This window comes from Opisthocomus hoazin, chromosome 7 (genome assembly GCF_030867145.1).
Source record: "Opisthocomus hoazin isolate bOpiHoa1 chromosome 7, bOpiHoa1.hap1, whole genome shotgun sequence".
In the NCBI taxonomy this organism is placed as follows: domain Eukaryota; kingdom Metazoa; phylum Chordata; class Aves; order Opisthocomiformes; family Opisthocomidae; genus Opisthocomus; species Opisthocomus hoazin.
In genome coordinates this window covers 11,689,045-11,710,487 of record NC_134420.1, presented here as the reverse complement: position 1 = coordinate 11,710,487, position 21,443 = coordinate 11,689,045, and the positions used below count along the sequence as shown (strand labels likewise).

General features: G+C 39.3%; 1 protein-coding gene across 1 annotated transcript in view; it reads left to right on the top strand.

Moving 5' to 3' along the window:
* Positions 1-21,443, top strand: part of PARVA (parvin alpha) — a 70,424-nt gene that overhangs the window by 36,931 nt on the left and 12,050 nt on the right. Inside the window, exons 2-8 of the mRNA XM_075425961.1 lie at positions 8,494-8,583; positions 8,683-8,753; positions 9,393-9,495; positions 11,438-11,578; positions 13,572-13,687; positions 19,174-19,232; positions 20,279-20,298. Coding sequence (XP_075282076.1) covers positions 8,494-8,583; positions 8,683-8,753; positions 9,393-9,495; positions 11,438-11,578; positions 13,572-13,687; positions 19,174-19,232; positions 20,279-20,298 — 600 coding nt within the window. The remainder of the gene's footprint in view (positions 1-8,493; positions 8,584-8,682; positions 8,754-9,392; positions 9,496-11,437; positions 11,579-13,571; positions 13,688-19,173; positions 19,233-20,278; positions 20,299-21,443) is intronic.

Here is a 21,443-nt window from a genome sequence, read left to right as displayed (position 1 = left end):
TGTATCCATTATTATTTTAATTTGTTCGTGTCACTCTTATCCCATCTTCCTTGTGTTTGCTATGTGTCCAGCCTTTGTGTCACCCTCAAACTTTATCTTGGTTGATTTTAATACCAGAGAAAAGTCCTGAAGCGTGAGGAGCTCTCAGAAGATATGAAGGTGGTTTTGGTTTTGCTTGTTATTCTGGGGTGTAGAAATACTTCGCCACTTACTACAAATCTTTTGATCCTTTGTCACAAAGTTGTTCCCTGACGATGACCAGATATTTGTATTAAAACACAAGTAGCTCTAGGAACTACAGTTTGAGTATAGGAGCATGTGTGATACATAAACCAATTTGCAGTCCCTGAAAAGGGACTTTAACTTTCTGGTAAATGTAGTCATTTTTCTAATTCTTCCAAGAAGAAGTCATCATCTAGATTACTGAGATACAATGGGTCTGACATTTAATTTTTTTCACCTTCAAAAACAAGCCTTATATACACAAGAAGAAAAGAGCAAGAATTTCAGGAAATCTTCAGCTTGCTACTAGTGTGCCCTCACATTCCTAAGTACTATTTTTGGGTTTTCCCTTAGGAATAGCTGGAACTTGTTGAGCTGGGAAAGACTTCTTGGAACAGATCTTTGGTTTTGTCTTTTCTGCATGAGCGCCTCTTGTTGATGTTGGAAGAGCTATTAGCTGGTTGGTGATTCAGAGAACAAGGCAAGTCAGTGCTATAAAATAAGCTTCTTCGCTCCACAATATTTGGAAAAAACTGTTCCAGCAAGCTGGTGAGCATATAAAATGAACAATTGCCTCCCCTTGGTTATGGTTAGGACTACACCAAGAGACCTGTCTGACTCTCTTCTGGATGTTGCTACCTGCAGAATTGTTACAGTTCGAGAAATACTGAAATACTGGTGAGGAGGATACAAATGCTCTCCCTTCTGTCTCTGTATAGCCCCAAACACCCTATGTAGTTCTGGGATATCTCAATAAATCAGTTCTGAGATATCTCAAATATCTCAATAACTTGGAATTCTTAGCTGTCAAAGGATTTGTTTCAGTAAAATATTTTGTATTTAGGGATATGACATGCAGACCAGCTAACGACCTGCAGGTATCTTTTGCACAAAGACCCTACCAATGTGTCTGAGGCTGTTTGGAGAGTTTTCAGGCTGGGATCAGGTTCAGCACAGCACGTTTTGATAAGGACTTGTAATTTTCACAGCCTTTCTTGTACACATGGTTTGTTCTTCACTGGGGGAAAGAGTCAGTGTCCTTTGAACTTCTGTCTGCATTTGTTCCCAATGCTGTCTTTCGGGGTTTTTTTCAGTGTTATTTTAAACACTCCTATAGGGTGACAGGTTTTTCAAAACTTCTGCAAATACTGCTGATGTATTTTAAAAGATGTATTGAGAGGATGTGTTGAAGGAATGAATGGAATGACCGGCATCTGTGTTAGCTTGACACTGCACCACTTGCTACCTCTTGGATACTACAGGAAAATTCTGAGCAAGAACTTTCATCCCAAGTGAAATGTGAAAGCATGTAAGGCTCAATGAAGCTACTCGTGACACGGTGAAGAAAAGCACGTGCACTCTAAAATGATTGAGTTTGCTCTGTGTTTTGTTGTTGTTTTCGCCTACGCAGACCAGAGATCTAGGGAGGGGTTTTTCCCTGCTAATTGCAAAAAGAAAAGTGACTAGTTACTGAGGTACTTTGGAGTAGCTTTGGACTTTAAAGAAAGTTCAAGGCAATAAGCATTTAATATGTATTGCGTGAAAATTAAATTATAGCATTTCTCCCGTTCTTTTTTTGTGAACAGCATTTCTCCCATTCTTTTGCGTGTATGCCATGTTTGGTTTAATGGAGAGATGAGAAAAGAAAATAAATTCTTTTTTGGAGACTGGGTACTAATGTAGTAACATTAAAGGCAGGCACATTGTTGTCAGCCAGTTTGCATATTTATTTACTTTTACAAATGGTTGGCTAGGAGTCAGCAGTTAATGGAATGAGAATGATGTTCCTGTACAGATCATTTCCTGAGAAACATTTTCAATTACAAACATATCTCTGCTTTTCTTTCCTCATTTGTTATGTCTTGGAGAATAAATGGGGAGTAGCATTTACAACTTAAGGTTTATGTTCTGAAGACAATTTTAACAATGATCCCCACATAAAAAGGCCCCTTTGTAGTCACAGACATATGTTTATGATGTTTTGTGCTGTGAATATCAAATTTCTGGTGGATGCTGTGTCACACTCTGCAAACTTGTAAACATCTATAAATCCATTGGATCATTTTAGTACCATGTGTAATGCAGATTTATTGTCTTTTGTGTGGATTTCTTTTGTTTCAGAGTTAAAGCTGAGCTGCCAAAATCCATATTGGATGAATTATGTGTTCAAGAAAATAAGGCAGTACCATTTTAGATTAATATTTTCTTTTCCCTTTGTGGACTTACAAGATGCACACACACAAGCATTAGGAAATAACATTTTGGATGGACGGCCCAGAAAGGAATTGCATAAGCTTGCTTGACTAAATAGTATCATTCTGTAAAAGCTTAAACTAGGAGTTTTTGAAAATGCTTTTGCTGTTTTTTCTCTTGTTTTCTGAACATCTTGGGTAATTTGGATCTCTTCTCATATTTGCCAGTACAAATTCAGAATTACTCCACTGGCCTAATATCAAGGTATAAAAGTAGAATATGTGAGCTGGAATAGGAATCACACTGAGCCAGTGAGCTGGTATAAATCACCATAAATCCACTGAAATCTGTGCGGATACAGTCATTTACTCTCAAGTCTGCATTGCAGATGATGAAGTCAGTAGAAGTAAAGCTGCTCTTGTGCACAAGTGGTTACAAAAGCAAGCCATCAAGGTCGTGAGCATTTATCAGAAACTTGCACCTAGTAAAGAGAATATTAAATCAAAACCAACTCATCTAAATTTGGCTCAACTGTAACTGAGTGGGTATCTCTGTGCAAGAGCAGTAAAGGCATTTCTTATTGAAAATCAGCATTTTTCGAAACTGGCTGTAATTTCTGGCTACGTACATAAACATACGTAGCATATGCATGCGTGTTTGCATGTGGGTGTATATACAAATATCCAGTGTTACTCTGGCAATATGATGTCTGCAGCTAGCCATCCAAGTTGTGTTTGTTCCAGGAAAAAGTAGCTTAAGATAGAGACACGGCATGTAAAGCTACCATCTACCATAATAGTTTATAATGTTGTGGTAGTACCATAGCAGTTTATAATGAAGTCCCTGCTCATGGCAGGGGGTTGGACTTGATGACCTTCAAAGACCCTTTCCATCCCAAACCATTTTGTGATTCTGTGATAATATCAGGTAGTTTGTACTGTGACTTTTTATAGAAAGCTTAAACTTCTTGAGTCATGTAAACGTCAACAGATCTCAGCCTCCACAAAAAAACCCAAAACGAACCAAAGTATTTGCAACCTTAAAATGGCAGAAAAGACCTTGAACGGAAAACCTTTATGTTAAAGAAAGGAAATTAAAGAACTGTAGAAGTGTGTATATTTATGTAGGTGTATATGCATATATTTAAATCTCCTGATTTTGAAAGATTGGGTTAGAAGCATTGTGTCACTGCTCCTCCAACATTAGGGTTCAGTTCTAGTTAATTACAAACTTTCAGAATCGATCTGTTAGTGTTGTAGCACTTGAATAGCTTTAGTTTTCCAAGTACATAATCAATTATATGGGAAGACATGGCTGTAGCACTCAGAGGACAGACCATTTAACACTACATCTTGCTGTATTTGTTTTATGAATCTTTGGATAGATATGCTAAAATACATCTAAACCACAGAGAGTGCATTGGGTGATGTGGCATTTCAGAGCTCAGTTAAATAGTAAGATGTGTTTTATTCAAATCAGAAGAACATTAAGCCCTGAATACCAAACAGGGCAGCAAAAAGCCTTCAGCACACAAAATAAACAAGCAAAAAACCCAAATGAAACCGTCTAATAAATACAATGCGGGGCAACAGGCTTCATGTACTAGAGGAATTAAACCAATTTAAACCGTATGGGCAGTACTCCACTTTCAGATGTACTTGGCGTCCAGCGGTTTCAATGGCAGTTGGATGCATGCATCAAAGGGCGAAGTCTGGCTCAGAGCACCCGTGTGGATTTGATAGCATAGGTTTATGACCTTGTAATCCTAGAGCATCTAAAGCAGTACGAACTCTAGCCAGCTTAAAATAGCTGCTGTAGTTGCTGTTGGTACAAGCTTGTGGGCTCCCCGGCTCTGGGGCCAAATCTGGTGCTGGCATGATAGGAGGAAGTCTGTTGATAGCTGATAGCAGTGGAGTTGCACTTGATTACATCATAACAAATTTGGCACGTGGAGCTGAATCAGAAGTCTGAGCAGAAGTGTCCATTCCTTATCCAGAGTTAAAACTGGGACTTTTCACACTGCCAGTCCACAGAGATTTGTCTGGGCCATGTGTAAGTGTTGTTTTTAAGGGTCTTGCTTTAAAAGTACCTTCAACCCTGAGTTCCACTTAGCATGGTGACTGTAAAAAAAAACCCATGAAGGACTGAATTTTCCTCTCGCATACGAAAGGATAAAGTCCATAATCATGCCAATACGAGCATGGTGAGAACAAGCCCCATGGTAGCCAACGCACTGGGCTGCATCTGGGCCGTAGCAGAGGGTGGGAACAGAAAGGTGCTCTTAACTCTAATTGCTGGGGTTGTCCAGTGGCCAAGCCTGCCTGATGTCAGGCAGACAACTCTGTGGATACTGTCCTTCAGAGGAGCTGCCACAGGTCCCAGTGCACTGGTCTGGCTCATGGCAACTGGTGTGGTACAGATGAACCACTGCAGCTATGTCCCTCCTCCCTTCCTGGGTCTTTACACTGTAAGACTCAGAGATGAGGTCTTGTTGATGCTCCAAGTCATTCCTCAAAGTATTTTAAGAAATTAGATTATTTTATTTTGCTTTCAGCTGCTGCAAAAGTTGTCTCAGACCTGTGTGCTTTTTTTTAATTAAAATACTAAATTGCTTCAGTTATTTTCATGAAAATTAATGAAAACAAACTAATGAAAAGCATCTGAGAAATTGATTCCTCTGCTGAACTGTGGTATGCAAGCTCTTAAGCTCAATCACATTTTTGTGGTTCCTTTATAAACACCTAGGTGTGTAATAGTGGTTTGTTGTGGAACTTTTTTGATGGAGATTCTTAGAAAGTGAGGCTATACATTTTCTCTCCCTTTACGTGTGACTGGATATAATGCATGTGTTCTTACCTGTTCCTATTAGCAGTATTATTAATCTGTAGTTAAATCTTTTCTCTTCTGTATTGGGAAAGAAATGAAAAAGATGCTGTCAGGCTCAGGGTTTCTCCATCATGTTTTCTGCTTGTACGGGACAGGAGGGCAGGAGGAGTCTTTATTACGGGACTAATACCAGCCTTGGGCATGGGTTGTGCACTGCAGAATGCAGTGGCTGAGGAGGAGCGGTCCTCTCTGGCAAACTGGATCCATCTGGGATCTTTGGATCATGCATAGGTGTGTTGGGTATGTTCTGCATATGGCTCGGGCAGGTGTGAGAAGTGTATGGGATTCAGGTGAGCTGCTTGGGGGAACAAGACCACCACTTGTGCATTCGTGTATACAGCAAAGCAGGACTTAGCCCCTACTGTACAATAAATACAGCACTTGCAATGCATTCTAGAACACATCAATGTATTAGTTTCTCATGTATGTTTATTATTCTTTTATTTCTGTTTTATGTTCCCTTTCCATGCAAAGATATGGTGTTTTTTTTCTTTGCTTTCTCTTATTTTCAGAAACTGATAATAAGATGAAGGTCATGTTATTAAAAGCAGAATGTAATAGTTGTGCAAATAGTTAGGGTTATAGTTGTGACAAAAATGGGGACGTTCATTGGGCCTTGTAAAGAACGCCTTGCAAAACATTCAGCGTAGAAAGGTCCACTCAGTCTCCCTGGAGAAGTGTCAGTGAGCCCTGCCAGTGGGTCGCTCCCTGGAGAGAGGAGCCAAAAGCTTTCCCTACTGTCCTTCACTATGGCAATGAGCTCCTCCAGTGTGTCTTGCTCAAGCAGAGCATCCAGCCCTTTGGGGCAGGAGAGCTCAGAGAGGCCAGTTGGCTTGAACAGATTTTATTGACTGTGCTTCCTCTTGGGATTGATGTGAAAAAAAAAAAAAAACCAAACATTTTCTGCCTAGGAAACTTTGTGAGGAAGCGTCCATGAACTAAACATTTCAGAACAGAAAGGCTTCCACATGGAGTTTCCTATCCACTGACGTTTTTATGTCCATAACCATTTTGAACCAAAATTAAAAAAAAAAGAAAAAAATCAAAGAAGTTAATAAAACCCGCAACGATTTTCTCTAAGGAGTGCTAGCAGTTCAAAAAATTGCCATTAAGTGTAAACAGTTCTTGAGATTGTACGTGCTAGACCAAATTCATCTTTGCTATAACTCCTTAGAACTCAGTGAAGTTACATGAGGGATTAATTTGGTCCATTGCTCTCAGCCATCAGTTTTAGAAGATATACAACAATCGGGGGAACTATTATTGTCGACATTACTTTATGACTCTTTAGAGCTGCTCAGTATTTGTATTTTACAGATACACAAGCAGGGTGAGTGTATGGAGTGAAGTCAGTGTTTCAGTATTGAAGGTAGTGGATTTTTCAAAGTTATTTTTGTACAATTAAAAGTAATAAGCATTCTAACAGCCATTATGAATCTTACATAGATGCGTGAATTCAGCTACACAGACTCTTGAAATGCACACAGGTATTTCATCTGGTGGAGCACAAAACATTTCACAAAGCCTAGAAAATATCTGGAAAGTTTGAAGTAGTGTTATCACACCACCTGACTGATTATCACAGTGTTCATGTCAAACTTAGCAGTGCTAATTGCACACAGGAAGGTAAGGCAGAGAGGTAAGAACCATTTTCTAAAAGCTAACTGACGAGGCAGTCAGGGGGCCAGGATCAAAACACAAGATCTCTGCTGTCACTTTCTACTTTTCCGTTTTTCTCCAAACCTAAATTGTTTCTGTAGTTTTCAAAATAAACTGAGGAAAGCTTCGGGTAGTAAATCTGAAATATTAGATGGTGAATCTGCATCTGCACGTAGATCATATGTTTTAGTTCATGCCAGAAGGTGTATATAGCTACCTGAATCTTTAGGACACATGTAGGACGGTTGAATGAAATTACTGAAGTTGAAGCTCTGACCAGAACAGTTGTGCTAACAACCAGTTCTATTGAAGGTCTGTACATTGGAAAATGAGCGGTCAAATCAACATTACGTACTTGTCATTCATAAGACAGCGAGCCTATTTCCTGGTTCGGTAAATCTGGTTTGCACTGATTTCTTGGTTACAAAGCAAGTACAAACATGTCTGATCACCAAAGGGGGTACCCTCCCTGCACAGTGCTGTGTGTTCTTCCATAGCGGTAGGAATAGTGTATTGCCTTGTTTGTATTTATTCTCTTCTGTTATGGAAGCATGTTTGGGCGGTGAAGGGAGGGATTTTGTCTTTGCAACCTATGAAAGTCTGGGTCACCAAGAGGCGTGAATGAGGTTTCTCTGAGCTGTACCAGGTACAGAACCTCTACAGTACAGAACTAGCGGCAGGACTGCCTTTACGCTTTTCTGGATCTCTCTGTTCCTATCTCCTCAGAGCATGTATTACCAGAACATTGATTTTTGCAGCATTAGGGGACTTTGGCTGAGTAAGAACTCGTCCATATTTCCTAACCACTGTGGGCATCTCCAAACTATGGGATTTTGGTTTACTTCCCCGTTCCCATGTCCAAGTTACTTCTCAGCCTGTGTTTGGACTCCATGCTAAGGCAGCACTTTTGAGGGTTCATCGTCTTATACCTGTGTCCTGCTGGCGTGGTTTCTGCTAAAGAAAGCCAAATAATGCAGGCCAGAAGCATCCCAGAGTTTCCTCCAGCTGATTTCTGGCCTGAACAACGAGGGAACCACGTGCTGCTACTGCACCTCTGGTCCTAAATAGTTTATCAGTCTGGCAGCTCCTGGGTGGGTATATGGCCAGACCCAGCTCTTCTCACATAGCTAAACTTGAAGCATCTCCAAAACAAGGGTGACATAGCTGAGAGCAATAAGCATTTCCCTCTGCTAAAGTGATTCATTAGTGTTAAAATGTCAGGACCATTAAAATGCAAGTGAGCCTTTTAAAATTTGAGGACAATGGGCCTTATCCTGGAAAAGATCTGAGGAAATTGCATTGATTCCAGTACCATTATCCACAAAAAATCTACTCATACAAGTAAAGGTTTGTTTGCTGGGCCTCTTATTCTTCTCAGCTATATTTTGTTGCTGTAATTACACCCAGTGGCTTATCTAAGAGAGTCATGTTCTTATAAAGAAATTAAGACAATTAATGCTACTTTTAGGAAGAGTGAAATAGTAAGTAAAATTGAATTGAAATTTGACCAAGCTCTTCTTTTTTATTTCCTAGTATCTGAATTACAGGAAGAAGGAATAAATGCCATTAACTTGCCTCTCAGTCCAATTCCATTCGAACTAGACCCTGAGGACACTATGCTAGGTAATTCACAACAATTTTACATCTCAACATAAAAGCCTGATGTAAAATAAAGTGTCATGCCTGTAATAGTTTCTAATATCTTTCTTTTAAACCTTCCAGAGGAAAATGAAGTTCGAACAATGGTTGATCCAAATTCAAGAAATGACCCAAAATTACAAGAACTAATGAAGGTAATGAAAAGCATGTAAACACTTTCAGGAAAGTGAAACGATTTTTTAATGCTATCTCTGCCTCTTTCATTTGAACACTTCAAAGCACTGTTTAGATATTAATTAATTGAAACCACGTGGTGCATACATCCCAATGAAATGGGCAGGTCATTTGTTGCAGTATCTTTCTTGAGATATGGCACAGAGAGACTTAAGAATTTGGATTAAAATCCTGAGTCCAGATTCTTAGTCCCATCCCACGCCCAGTCTAAGATCACACTGGCTTCCCTCGTAGTCTTTGTGATTCTTGGGGTTAGAACTTTAGCAGGAAGCATCGTTAGAATTTGCTTCAACACCTTTTGCCTCACAATAAAGTGTTAAAATACTGCTGAAAGCAAAGGACACACTTCACTTCAGAAGGCACTGCACCGATATGGCATTTGTGTAGACCTTGTGGTACATTGACACAGCCACCTTAGAAGTGTCCTTCCTAAGTCCTTCTGATTTTCTTCTGATGGCAATTCAGACTGATTGTGTTTTGAGCCATTGCAGCTTTGGTATTCTTTCTGCTAACTATTTTCATCATTGTACAAAATGACATGTGTTTTAAATTGCAAATGAATAGTGTATAACGCTGCCAAATTTGTGTTTCCCTTATAGGTATTAATTGACTGGATTAATGATGTGTTGGTAGGAGAGAGGATTATTGTGAAAGACTTGGCTGAAGACCTGTATGATGGACAAGTACTGCAGAAGTTATTTGGTAAGAAAAAATGTATGTTCATGCTGTTGGGGCACTTTGTCAGTAAGTGGATCACTTGTTCCTACTTAGGAGCCTTGGTATCATCTTACATTTATGCCACTAAGTGATATAAAAATAGCATTGTATTATGAGACCCTGGAGCAATAGGCTGTATGCACAATCCTTATAGCTACAGTGCAATGTGTGGTGCTCTGTAGTTGATGAGAACAGCATAAAGCCTACCTGGGGTGCTAGAGAGGGAGGGTTCTTGTCTTGGCAACAGTATTCACTCCAATTAAATTTATTATCTGCATGTGCGCTGTACAAACTTAACCGTGTTACAAGTGGAAAGTAAGTTTGAAGGCAAGGGTATTTTCAGTACAACGGTGGATGTTTTTAATCTCTGCTGGTTCCATTCTATAGTTTATTCACATGACTAAGTTCCCCTGGAAAGTTGGAATTTCTTTCTGATTTGATGTCTGGCTTTTAACATTACTGAGGTAATGGTACCCAGTGGACTGCAAACTGAGCTTCAGCTGAGAAACAGATAGAGAAAAGAAACTGCTAATGCAGAGCTGGCATGTGCTTTTTTAACTGTTGGCTTGGAAGCCATTTTCTTAGTTATTACAGCTCGTAAAGTCTCCAGTAAATTTCTTTTCAGTATCTTAAATGAATCTTGAAACATCATGTGAGCACTTCTAATAAAGACTACACAGACTATTCGCTTCTATGAATGGATAAGCTATTGAATATATTGTGTTGGAGTGGATGTGCCCCAGACTGAGCAATTTGATCCTCACGGGCAGACCTCCAGTGATTTCACCCAAAACCCAAAAAATGTGTATCATATACAGTCTGACTCTGAATATGCATATACTGATCCAGCACTTGCTGATTTCAGTGAAATCTTTTACATTACCCTTAATTCATTGTGGATCAGGTCTATGCGAACTACAGACTTTGGTCTTGTTGCCAGGCTATGCACAGACTGATTTCTGTGGAGGCACAAGAAACCCGTGGAGACAGCAGTCTCTTAGGCAGGATTCATAGGCTGGTAGCTCAGGCTCGCTGTCATTGGGAAGATACTCAGTTGGCTTTGAAAACAAGATCAGCTTTTACCAAGCTTCATAAGATACTCGTTACAGAAGTAAATTGATAGGCGACCAAGCATTTTGTTTCTGGTGTTGTTATCAGAGAGCTTTTATTGCTAAATTTTCTTTGCTTACTATTTAATGGTAAACACTAAGCCCTGTTAGTGCAGCAGTCTGTTAGTTAGTTAGTACATCAGTCTGTACTAATTATTAACAAACCAATTCATAAAGTATTTTAAAATCTACTGCAAATTTTGAGTGCATGAAAGAGCTGTGGTTTCACAGAAAGAAATTGCCCAAGGTTTTAGTTGGCTTTATACCTCCAGAAATACTTGTTTGTATTTCTTGGTTGCGTCTTCCACCTCCGTGAATATGGTGTCACTTCACGTTTATCACAAATGGGCCAAGTAAAATTTTTAAATCTCCTGAGTCCAAGGGAGCAGCTGGGAGGCTGAGACTGATGAAATAAATAATCTTAAAGCTGGTATCTGTTTCCTAGTTTTGACAGGCTGCTGTGCAAGCCACTTGCATACAGAAATACTTTATGCAGTAGCAATAGAAGTAATAGGCCTTACCTCAGAAACTGGTGTTCCCTAAAGGGAGTTGCAGAAATATTTGTTAGCCAGTAGCGTGGCTTTCTTTAATGCTTTGCCTTCCCCTTGGCAATGGGCAAATAAAGGGAAAATGTGAACTGTATCTTTAGGAGTTCAGAAGCGTGGGGAAAAGAGACTCTGGAAGGAAAACCAGAAAATTTTAAAACTAGGAAGTCTTAATATCTCTTGAATGTACATCTGGGTGCACGGGATGTCTTTGTGTTTTTTGTGCAGTTGACAATGGTTTTTCTTCGGTTTTTTCTTCTATTATCGCTTCAGAAAAACTTGAAAGTGAGAAGCTGAATGTTGCTGAAGTTACTCAGTCTGAAATTGCTCAGAAACAGAAGCTACAGACAGTGCTTGAAAAGATCAATGAAACCCTTAAACTGCCTCCAAGAAGCATTAAATGGAACGTTGACTGTAAGTTGTGTGTTTTCTGTGCTGTTCCCAGTTGTGGACAGCCAAGAGTTTATAGCTGCTATCTAAAGTTCTGAAACATCTGATGATAAGGGAAGGCTGAAACCTGGTATTTATGGTAGGAGCTGCTCTGCAGGGCACATGCAGGTGTGGTACACCCTACCCTCTTTACTGGTGCTCAGCCTCTGATTTAAATAAGCTGTCTTTTCAGAGTTTATCAAACTATGGTATTTCTGCTCTTGAGTCCATAAGCACACCAGCTTAAATTTTCTGTTACTAAATTGGTTTGTTGAAATGGGCAAGTACCTGCATAAACATAGTAGATAGGCAGAGGGAGAGTTAGGTCCTAGGAGTCTTGATTTGTGTAAAATTTGCAACACAAATATGAATAATGTTTCTGATCATTGAAGGCTAAATGTGAACCACTGATCTGGATTACAGAACTCTCATCAAGATTAGATTTGCACCCTTTCTGTTTTATTGTATTAAAATGAACATAGTAATATCTAATAGAAATGCCCTCAGTGGCCCAGCACAAGACGTTTTAGTGCATATGTGTTGCAGAAAGCAGGTTGTCGGCAGTTTTAGAAGATTAGGCCTCTTAATGTGTTTTGAGTTTGGTGTCCAGAATTGTTTCACACTGGTGAATAGCTTGACCAGTATATAGCAGTTTCCCTGTCTCTTATACCTGCCTTGAGCTGAGCTGTTTGGTATCCCATTCCACTCACAACAAGTTAGTGAGAGAGAGAGAAAGAGCTCGAGGGAGTAAGAGTGAACGAGGCATAACTGACTTTCCCCTTTGTGTGGTCCCGCTGAGTTTTCTGCCCCCATCTCTCGTCAGCCTCCCCCCCAGGTTTTTTCCATTCTCTGTTAGGCAGCTGGAGGCAGGGTGTTTGGAGTGGCCTGACAATTTAACTTCTAGTTTTAATTTAATGTTTTACATGTGTTGTAGAGCTAAAGTGGAGATAGACAGCAGCAGCTGGAGCCAGTTGTAGCACACACCGGTGCTAGGCAGACAGACATCTTTTTAGTGTTCTGCTAAAACACCTCATCCATATCATTGACACCCCAGCAAAGCTTGACAGCGATGCTGCATTTTGTGTGAATGGGTATCTCCATGGCATAGTTGAGACTTGCACTGGACGATAATGAAGAAGGATATTTTAGTGAATCTGGTGCTGCTCTACCAGTGAAGTAAGGTAGTAGTTATTGGATAGTTCAAGTACAAAAAACGTAAGTGCACTGTACTGTAGCTATCAAAGATCATTTAGGAATACTTCTCTGGGGAAGACTATAAATGCAAAAACAGAAGAAGAAAGGCAATAATAAGAATTAGAAATTTTTCACTTTCTTGCCAATGGTTTGATACTTGATTAAAGATTTCCTACAGTATGGCTTTTGATATCTTGTAAGTCATGTTAGTGTTAACTACCCATATGAAACCTGCTGTGAAAAGGCTTCAATAACAAGAGCTATAACAACTTCATGAGGAATGTTTGAGTCATTGCGTTTAGTAAGTTATTGCTTAAGGCTTCTGCCAAAATAGGCTCGTTTATCATCCTGCAGACATTGTGACACTTAAAAATGAATAAGTGCATGTTATGAGTACAAAAATATCTTTCTGAGAGTCCATAAATCCTTATTGAAAAAAAGGGAATAAAGGAAAAGGCAAGGAGAATGCAGAGAGAGCGCTTAAATTGCTGTACATGAAATCTGGCTTTTGAATTAGCTTTAGATTTCCATCTATACAAGCCTATGGCATCCAGTCATGTTGCAAAAAGTAACACTTTGGTGCTGACGCGTATTACCGACTGGGCTGCATTTGCGTGACCTGTTGAGCAGGAGGAGACCAGTAAAGGAGGGGTGCCTTAAAAGTGCCCTCCGACTCCAGGTGACAAGAGGAAAAGAGTCCCATGATCCCTACATCCTAAACAGTAAAAATATGTGCCCTAGTTACTTTGCAGTTTGTTACTTGTGCTTTTAATATCTGTTTCAGCTGTTCATGCTAAAAGTCTCGTAGCAATACTTCATCTTCTGGTGGCGTTGTCACAGTACTTCCGAGCACCAATCAGACTCCCAGACCATGTATCCATTCAGGTGGTGGTTGTGCAGGTAAGAGGGGTGCTACAGAGTTCTTGGTAGTGTTGTGAAATAGACTGAGTGGCTTCTTGAAAAATGCTGTCTAGAGTTTCTGTTTGGGCAGGCATGCGTGTGTCTCTTTGGCTGACAAGAAACACCCATGCGTCTGCCCTGCTGACAATGCTTCAACCAGAAAAAGGCAGAAGTGCTTTCCCAGATTCAGCTGTGGCTCAGAATATCTTATTTTGATTGTGAAGTGACCAGACTCTGACATTAAAAATATACGAAGCATTATTATTGTTGGAGTGTGTTTGTTTATCACCCAGTATGATATCTAGAAACATTATTTTTCCCATTTTTGACGGTCTTCTCACTTGTGTAGAGATTCAAATCATTCTTGGCACTGGATGATGAATTGTCACTGTTTATTACATTCAGATTCACGTTAGGTGACTAAAGATTCTTTTTCAGCCTTGTGCATGCTAATTTAGTCTGATTACAATGTTGGCTTTCTCATAAGCATGCAAAAAACCCCCATCAATTAAATATTTTGTCAGCCAGTCTCCTTACTCGAGCCTCATCCATCCAAACTCTTCTTGTTACTCTGTCCATCATTCTTCTTTCAGTTGGTCTTATGCTTGCTCTATCTTATTTGGCCTCTTCCCATTTAATGTGCTTTTCTTTCTCTCCAATTAACTTGGTCTTTATTTTTCACACTGTAACCGTCTTTATTTATGTGTTTTAACTGATGTTACCCTGAAGTATCTGGTGCAAAGAGCTATTGCTCAAGTTTTGTATGACTGAAAAATCTATGGGGCAGACCTGAGAAAGTAACCACTCCTTTTTTCCAGCATTCAAATTGGACAAGTTCTGTAATTTGGGGAGAAATCAGAAGGAGATCTCTGGTAGATGTATCACTGATGCCTGATAATGACTCATTGACTCTCAGATTCCGCTTCGTGGGTTTCTTCACAGAGGATGAAAGAGAACCCCAGCAAATCTGCACTTATGTGTCTAAGGCTTCAAAGGAACATAACTTTGAAGTGCTTTCCTTTAGCTATTATAAATATATTAGTTACACTGGTTTATCTCAAAGTTCTACCAAAAACAGCTTAAGAAATCAGGAGTGCAGCAGTCAGGGCATCTTTGGGATAAGAAACAAAACCATAAAAAGAACACAGTCTTAAAATAAAAAACCAGATCTTGCATTCTGCTATTATTCCGTATGTCCAGACAAAATTCCCATTGAAATCAATGGATGTAATTGTCCTCTTGTTTAATAGGCTAATGTAGTTCAACAGCAAAGCCAGTGAAGTCAGTAGAGATAAACCAATTTAAAAACAATAAGTAGTGGGAGAATCTGGCTCACTGCTTTGCCCCTTAGCTACACAGCTGTAGCTCAGGCGCCAGTGAATTGTAGAGAAAGCAGTTGCACCAGAGTGGTATCTGAGTAGTGTTGCAGAAGATTTTGTCCTGCAGACCCACTCTTTGGTGAAAGGCAGTCAGTGGAACACCAGGGCTATGCTGATTCCTGTTAACATAGGGTGGGGGTCAGTATTCTTGCTGTAATTGTATTTGAGGCATTTTTTATTTCATGGTGGATGGGTTTATTGCTTTTATTTTTTAAATCTTTCATGTCCTGTGGGATTGGTTCTATATAATTCATGACATACCCTTTGAACTCAATGAAAGTTTTAATCAACAAACAGCAGATCCTAAAGCCTAATTTAGTGTTCAAACTTGCACACCTCATGTTCTAAACCTTCATATGTTCTTGTAAAGTAAGGTCATGCCTAGGGAAACTCAACAGACTGTGTGGTAGCTGGCTTTAAATTCTACTATACAGTTTGATAAAGGGATTGGGAGAGAGAGAAATAATAAAATTGAGTACTTCTATGAAGTCTTTAGGGAAGACTACCCTAATTAATTTCATGATTTTGTAAGATTTAGAAACACATAAAAAGTGAGGGTTGCGGTGTTGGCTGGGTATAGTTTATTGAAATAGAAACAAAGATATTTCTGAAACAAAAAATGTGCTCATGCCCAACAGGTAATCAGCACAGTCCTTATGAAAGTTTGTTTCCTTTGGCTGTTTTGTACAAAAGCTGTTAGCAATGAGAGTAATGTGAAATCTGGGGAAAAAAGTGATAGTGGGACCTTTTGTAGCTATTTTGATATATTATTTTCTTTTCCTTCCGTACTAATAGAACGAATAACTTTGAATAAAGCCCAGGCTTTGTTTGATCATTTCTACTGAAACAACAACTTAGAGCCTTGTGGAGAGCTGCATCTTGCTATCATTTTGCCTCTCTTTAAAAATTACTTATTTTTGCCGTCCACAAATGGTTAAATGACGGATTGTTTGTGTGCAAGACCTGACCTGTAAGTCAGAGAGTATAAGAATGCATTGGCAGAGCAGCCAGAATGGCTTCAGCATATTCTGAGCGCTGGGACAGCAATTCTTGGGTGCATAAACTACTGTTAAGCAGATCTAGGAAATTAATCAGATTAGAAGGTGTAGATCACAAGCTTAATCTGAGATCGTTGGTCCCACTGCCTCTCTGAAAGCCCTGGGAAGGTCTGAAGTGTTTCCGAGCAGCATTGCCTCCAGGTTCCCCAAGAAGTCTTTTTCTGAACCTATGAAAAATGTATTTGTTCTTTCAAGCTCCAGAATAGTTCTGTATTTCATCTTGGTGGGGCAATTATAAAACATGATCCTCCAGATGAAATAGATAGCAACAATACGTAGGCAAAACCCATTCAAATAGTGGGAAGCTTTCTGGAATGGGACTTTGTGTTGGAAATTAAGCAGTTGGCCCTCAGTTGTATAAAACTGCTGACACATGGCTGATGCAAAGAGACATGAAGAAGAGAGACCCTTTCTGTTTCCAGACATGTTACCCAAATTTCAGATGTATTTTTTTGTTCTAGGGATAGTTGCAAATTTAAAGTGATAAGTGGTTAGGAAGACCTTTCATGGCCCTTAGTGGAGTCTTTCAGCTGGGAGGGAAGAAGATGCCAAGCCTGTCCAAATAAAGTCTTCTGTGTCGCTGGAATCTGCATCCATCTTTTCTTTTTAATGGGGAATCTTAATTTATGCCTCATTTCTCAGTGACTTTCAAATAGTAGATGTTCATTTTTATCATTTGTTACTTCAGTTATAGCTGCTGTTGTCTCTAAGGAGCATTGCTGAACAGTCTTTCAGTCCTCAGTAGCACTTCTTTGTATTTTTAGGAATATTGTGTCATTCTCTGTCTACTATAAAACAAACGTCACAACAGGTGACATCAGTGTTAGAGTCAATTTTTGAGGTAGAAGGTTCTTAAAGTGCAAAAGATGTATGGGAAGCAGCCTTCACAGAAAGGATGCTTAGACTGGTGTTTCGAAGGTCCATTCCAACTGTTACCATTGGGACTTTTTCACCAGTATTTTTACAAATCAAACGCTTAGGAAAGTCTGTCTTGACATGTCCTAGTCAAATAAGTGTCCAGCGGATACATGTGGTATTTGGGCAGTGTGGAATTTCCATTAGTGTTAGTGGTCAGATGCCAGGCACAAAACTAGGGCTTGATGTCTTGTGGGGTTTTTTGGTTTTTTTGTGGTTTTTTTCCCCCAACAATAGGATTAAGGTGCAGAATTCCTATTGTTGTTAACTGCAGTTTACCAAAAAGGGAAATATGTTTTATATCGGTACTGGAGTATGTTTTAGGCTAGTTGTGCATGTTTGCAGAGGGCAGGTAGAGTATTAGAAGGCTTTTTTCTTCTCCAGTATCGCTGGACTGGGCACTGAGAAGTACAGTTGCCGTTACTATGATGGTCAAGTCCTCTAGGAGACAAGAGTGATAGGGCTTTTGCTCCAGAAGGCATCACTTCCGTCGGGAGTATGCATGCACCATCATCGGGAGGAAATAAAAGTTTCCTTTCCCTGCAGCAAAGGGAAAAACAAACAAAAATTCTAAACGGAGTGGAATTCTACCGTGAGGTAGCATGAACTAGATTGTAACTTCAAGTGCAAGTGTTTATTGCTGTCTGCACACGCTAGAAATGAAGATAGCACTAAATAATGTAGTTTTTCTTCAGATTTTCAAGATATGTAAGAGAAGATGACTTGGCAGCTGTTCAGTGCCCCCTGTTTCAGTATGTAACACACTGGACTCCAGTCTGTCTTTTTAATGTTCGAAGGTCCTCCCTGAATGCATTTTTAACCATATGAAAGATATTTAGTAACAGGGCTTTAAAAATATAGTGCAAAACCCCTGAAACTATCATCTAGCTAAAAAGACAGTTCACATTACTCCAAGTGCCAGTGTGGAGTGACCCAGGGGGGTGTCATGCATGCCTGTCTTGCAGAAAGTAAGTTTGATCCTCATATATTTTAGTAACACAGTATAGAAGTAATAGACTCAAGCCTGGCCAAATCCTCAGCACATCATACACCGAGGACTGCCTCAGGTGGGGATGTGCTGTCTTGTCCAAGGCAGGGGAGAGCAGCAGCCTCAGTTCACATGCCATGAAGGGCTTTTCCAAAAGGTTATTTTGCTTTCTCTTTTCCATGTAGAAGTCAAGGCTAGGACCAGCATAAATTCATTTTTCTCATTTCCTTGTATGACAGGGAGTGAAAAATCATGAATAATAGCCTAATGTCTAGACTTTACATGCAGTCGTCAGCATTTGCCTGACTTTTTCTTTCTGTATTGCAAAATTTTACTAATTCCAGTGAATAGAATTAACAGAAAGAACACAAAGAGAGGCAAAACATATGTGCGGTATTTACACTGCCACCAGATGACTGTGATCAGCATGCTGGAAACAATATCAAATCTTTAAACTCCTTCCTTTTCCAACTGACTCAAGTAGCAGCTGATTGAGTTGGCTTCTGCAATTTTGTGTACAGCTTCTAGACACAGGCCACTCACCACCATGTACAAAGGGCTTCTCACATCTGAAGAACATTGGAGTCAATGCATGTATTAACACAAAGATGACAAGGGTCTAGAGCAGGCTGTTGGGTTGTCCTCTATTTTGGTTTTCCATCACAAGGAAAGAGACCTCTTTGTGTGGAGAGAAGTCAGAAAAGGAAAACATGGAGGCAAAAAAGAAAGTGTGGAGAGAGATTTTTGCAAAAGAGAAGCATGGGCGCTATCTGCCAAGCTGTTCATTGAAATACAAGGTTTAATTCAACTCACTAGACATACCTCTGCTGAAATACTTACGTATGTGTTTAGGTGTTCCAAATGTCTTGCTGAATTGGGGCCTTTAAAAGAAAAGTGAATTAAGAACAATGGAGAAAGGAAAAGAAATGCTTCCTTCTGCAGGTGGAGTTTCAAGTTTCTTGTCAGTGTACAAAAGAGTTTTCTGAAATACTTGCAAGGTGAAATAAAGTATTACTGTAAGTTTGTTTTTAAAAACTGTATTTTGCAGGTTTCTTATCTGATTGTTTGTGGATCACAAATAAATTTTTACTGTACCCTAAGCATTAAACTTTACTGAGAAAAATGTCACTTTTTTATGTTTTCCAGAAACGAGAAGGAATCCTTCAGTCTCGGCAAATCCAAGAGGAAATAACTGGTAACACTGAGTATGTCAACACCACTTTTGCCAGCAGTTCAGTAATTGAACACAGATGCGTCTCAGAAATTCAAACATTTGCTGATATTTAGATTTCGGTATTGGGATTCCAAGGAAGATGATGCATCAGCCAGTGACTGTATTTTAGCCTTTTCAAGAGCTGCAAACATGCATCTAAAAATACAAAAGGGTGAGGAAACACAGAGCTGGGAACTAAAAGCAGGAGACCAGGACAAAAGAGAAGACAGAGTGAAGATATTAAAAAACTGGTTTATATCTATCTACTATTAATTTATTTCTGTATTATTTCTTATTATTTTATTCAAAAATCTTTCAAACAAGCAAGAAATGCCTTATTCCTTTATGTTGTTATTTATTTGATAGAGAACTAGATTCTTTCAAAAAGAATGCGATATGACTGTTTTTAGGTGTTTGAACTTTGGGGGTGTAAAATGACAGTAGTAAGCCCTGTACATGTCATCTCACCAAATAATTTATAGCAGAAAAGTTATTCCAAACCAACAGAAAGCACTAGCAGAATATCCTAGTTTCTAACAGAATGTAGAGAAGCTGGACTATTGACTTGTTATTAATCTTTATGAATTTGTTCATGTGTAATAGTTATATGAGGTATCAACTGGAGCAAAATGCTGCAGTCTTGAAGAACCCAGTCCAAGCATTGTTTTGGCTGCAGTTGTATTGTAGTTGGTGTGGTAAATACATCTTTAAAGCAAAGGGAAAATTTTTTGCAAAATCAACATGAAAAAGCCTTCTTCACTCAGGCAAGGTGTGTTGATTTGGTTCAATAGTAGGAAATCTGAGATCTGGTCACCCATGAGACTTTAGTGAAGCCAGGAGATACTATACTGATGGACTCCAGACTAATCTAGAATTCTCAGTTGGAGTAGCTTGATGGAGGTTTTCTGAATTCCATGGATCTACTCCAGTTTGCACCAAGCTGAAGATCTGGCCATATATGCTGTTTTCTTTTGCGGCAAATTTACACTATATATAACTGTGTTTTGTTCTTTTTGTTTTGTTTTCTTTTTGTTATAGGGCATTATCAGGAAGGCATGGTAAGTTTATTTGATTATTATAGTTTTCTTGAGGCAGCCAAAGGATGCATTAGTTCTGCAATGGGTGGTCAATTTGATCAAACTGCAGGAAAGTAGAGGATTTCGAGTTGCCCTGGAAAATATGTAAATATATGCAGCACAGGCTATTGTGGCAATTAACAAAAGGAAAAAAAAGCATTGCAATCAGTATGACCATCCTTAAAACACATTTCATTGCTTTTCAGCACATGTTAATTTGCAGGTGCTTCGTGGTTTAACCTGCAGAACACTACTGTAATAGTATTAATGGTGAGAAGTTCCCAGCGTAATATGAAATGATGTCTTATCATAAACCAACTGGTGAACTCGTTGGCATTCTTGCATACGTTACCTACTTACACTTTAATGACTTCGAGTCATTATTCAGCAGGCCTAAACATCATGCAAGTTCCTGTGCCTAGTATGTCTTGCTGGTAGCATAGAGACTGGCCAAATGCTTGGCCAACAGAAAACACTCATCTGAGTGTCTTAGGTGGAGTCCTACCAAGAATTTAGCATTTGCTTCTTGCATTATTTCCATGGTGGGCTTACAGCTGATTTAAAAGGCTATATGCATGACCTCTTTTCCCAGTAATATCTCTGATCAGTCTTACTTTGTGTCAAGTCTGCCTTCCACAGATGCCTTTGGATCTACTCTAGCATTTTTATAATGAGGAATATGAATGTAGCTTTTTGTAGAGTTATTTGCTATCATTCAGATGACTATTGAAATGGAAATTGCTCAAAAAAGGCTCTGATGCCTTTTCATTACTTTTTTTTTTCCTGTTTTCTTCAGAAGGTGACTACAGTAGCACTCTAGTCAAGCTACCCTAGGTTGCCTGTCCTGCTGATAATGTCCTAAAATGCATATCAGAATGGCCCAAAATCATCTATAGAAAGGATTGTATTGCAGCTGTGTAATCATAAGCTTGCTTGAGGTGGTTAATAATACAGTACACCACAATGTAGTCAGTGGCCCATGGGGAAAATCTTCCTCTGTAGATGTAGTGACTCTAGATGTAAACTCACGTTCTTCTGCACACAATGATTTGGTTACTTAGCTCCCTATATCTGGCTGCTTAAGATTTTATAGATAAAGATACCATTCATTGTTCATTTTTGAGAAA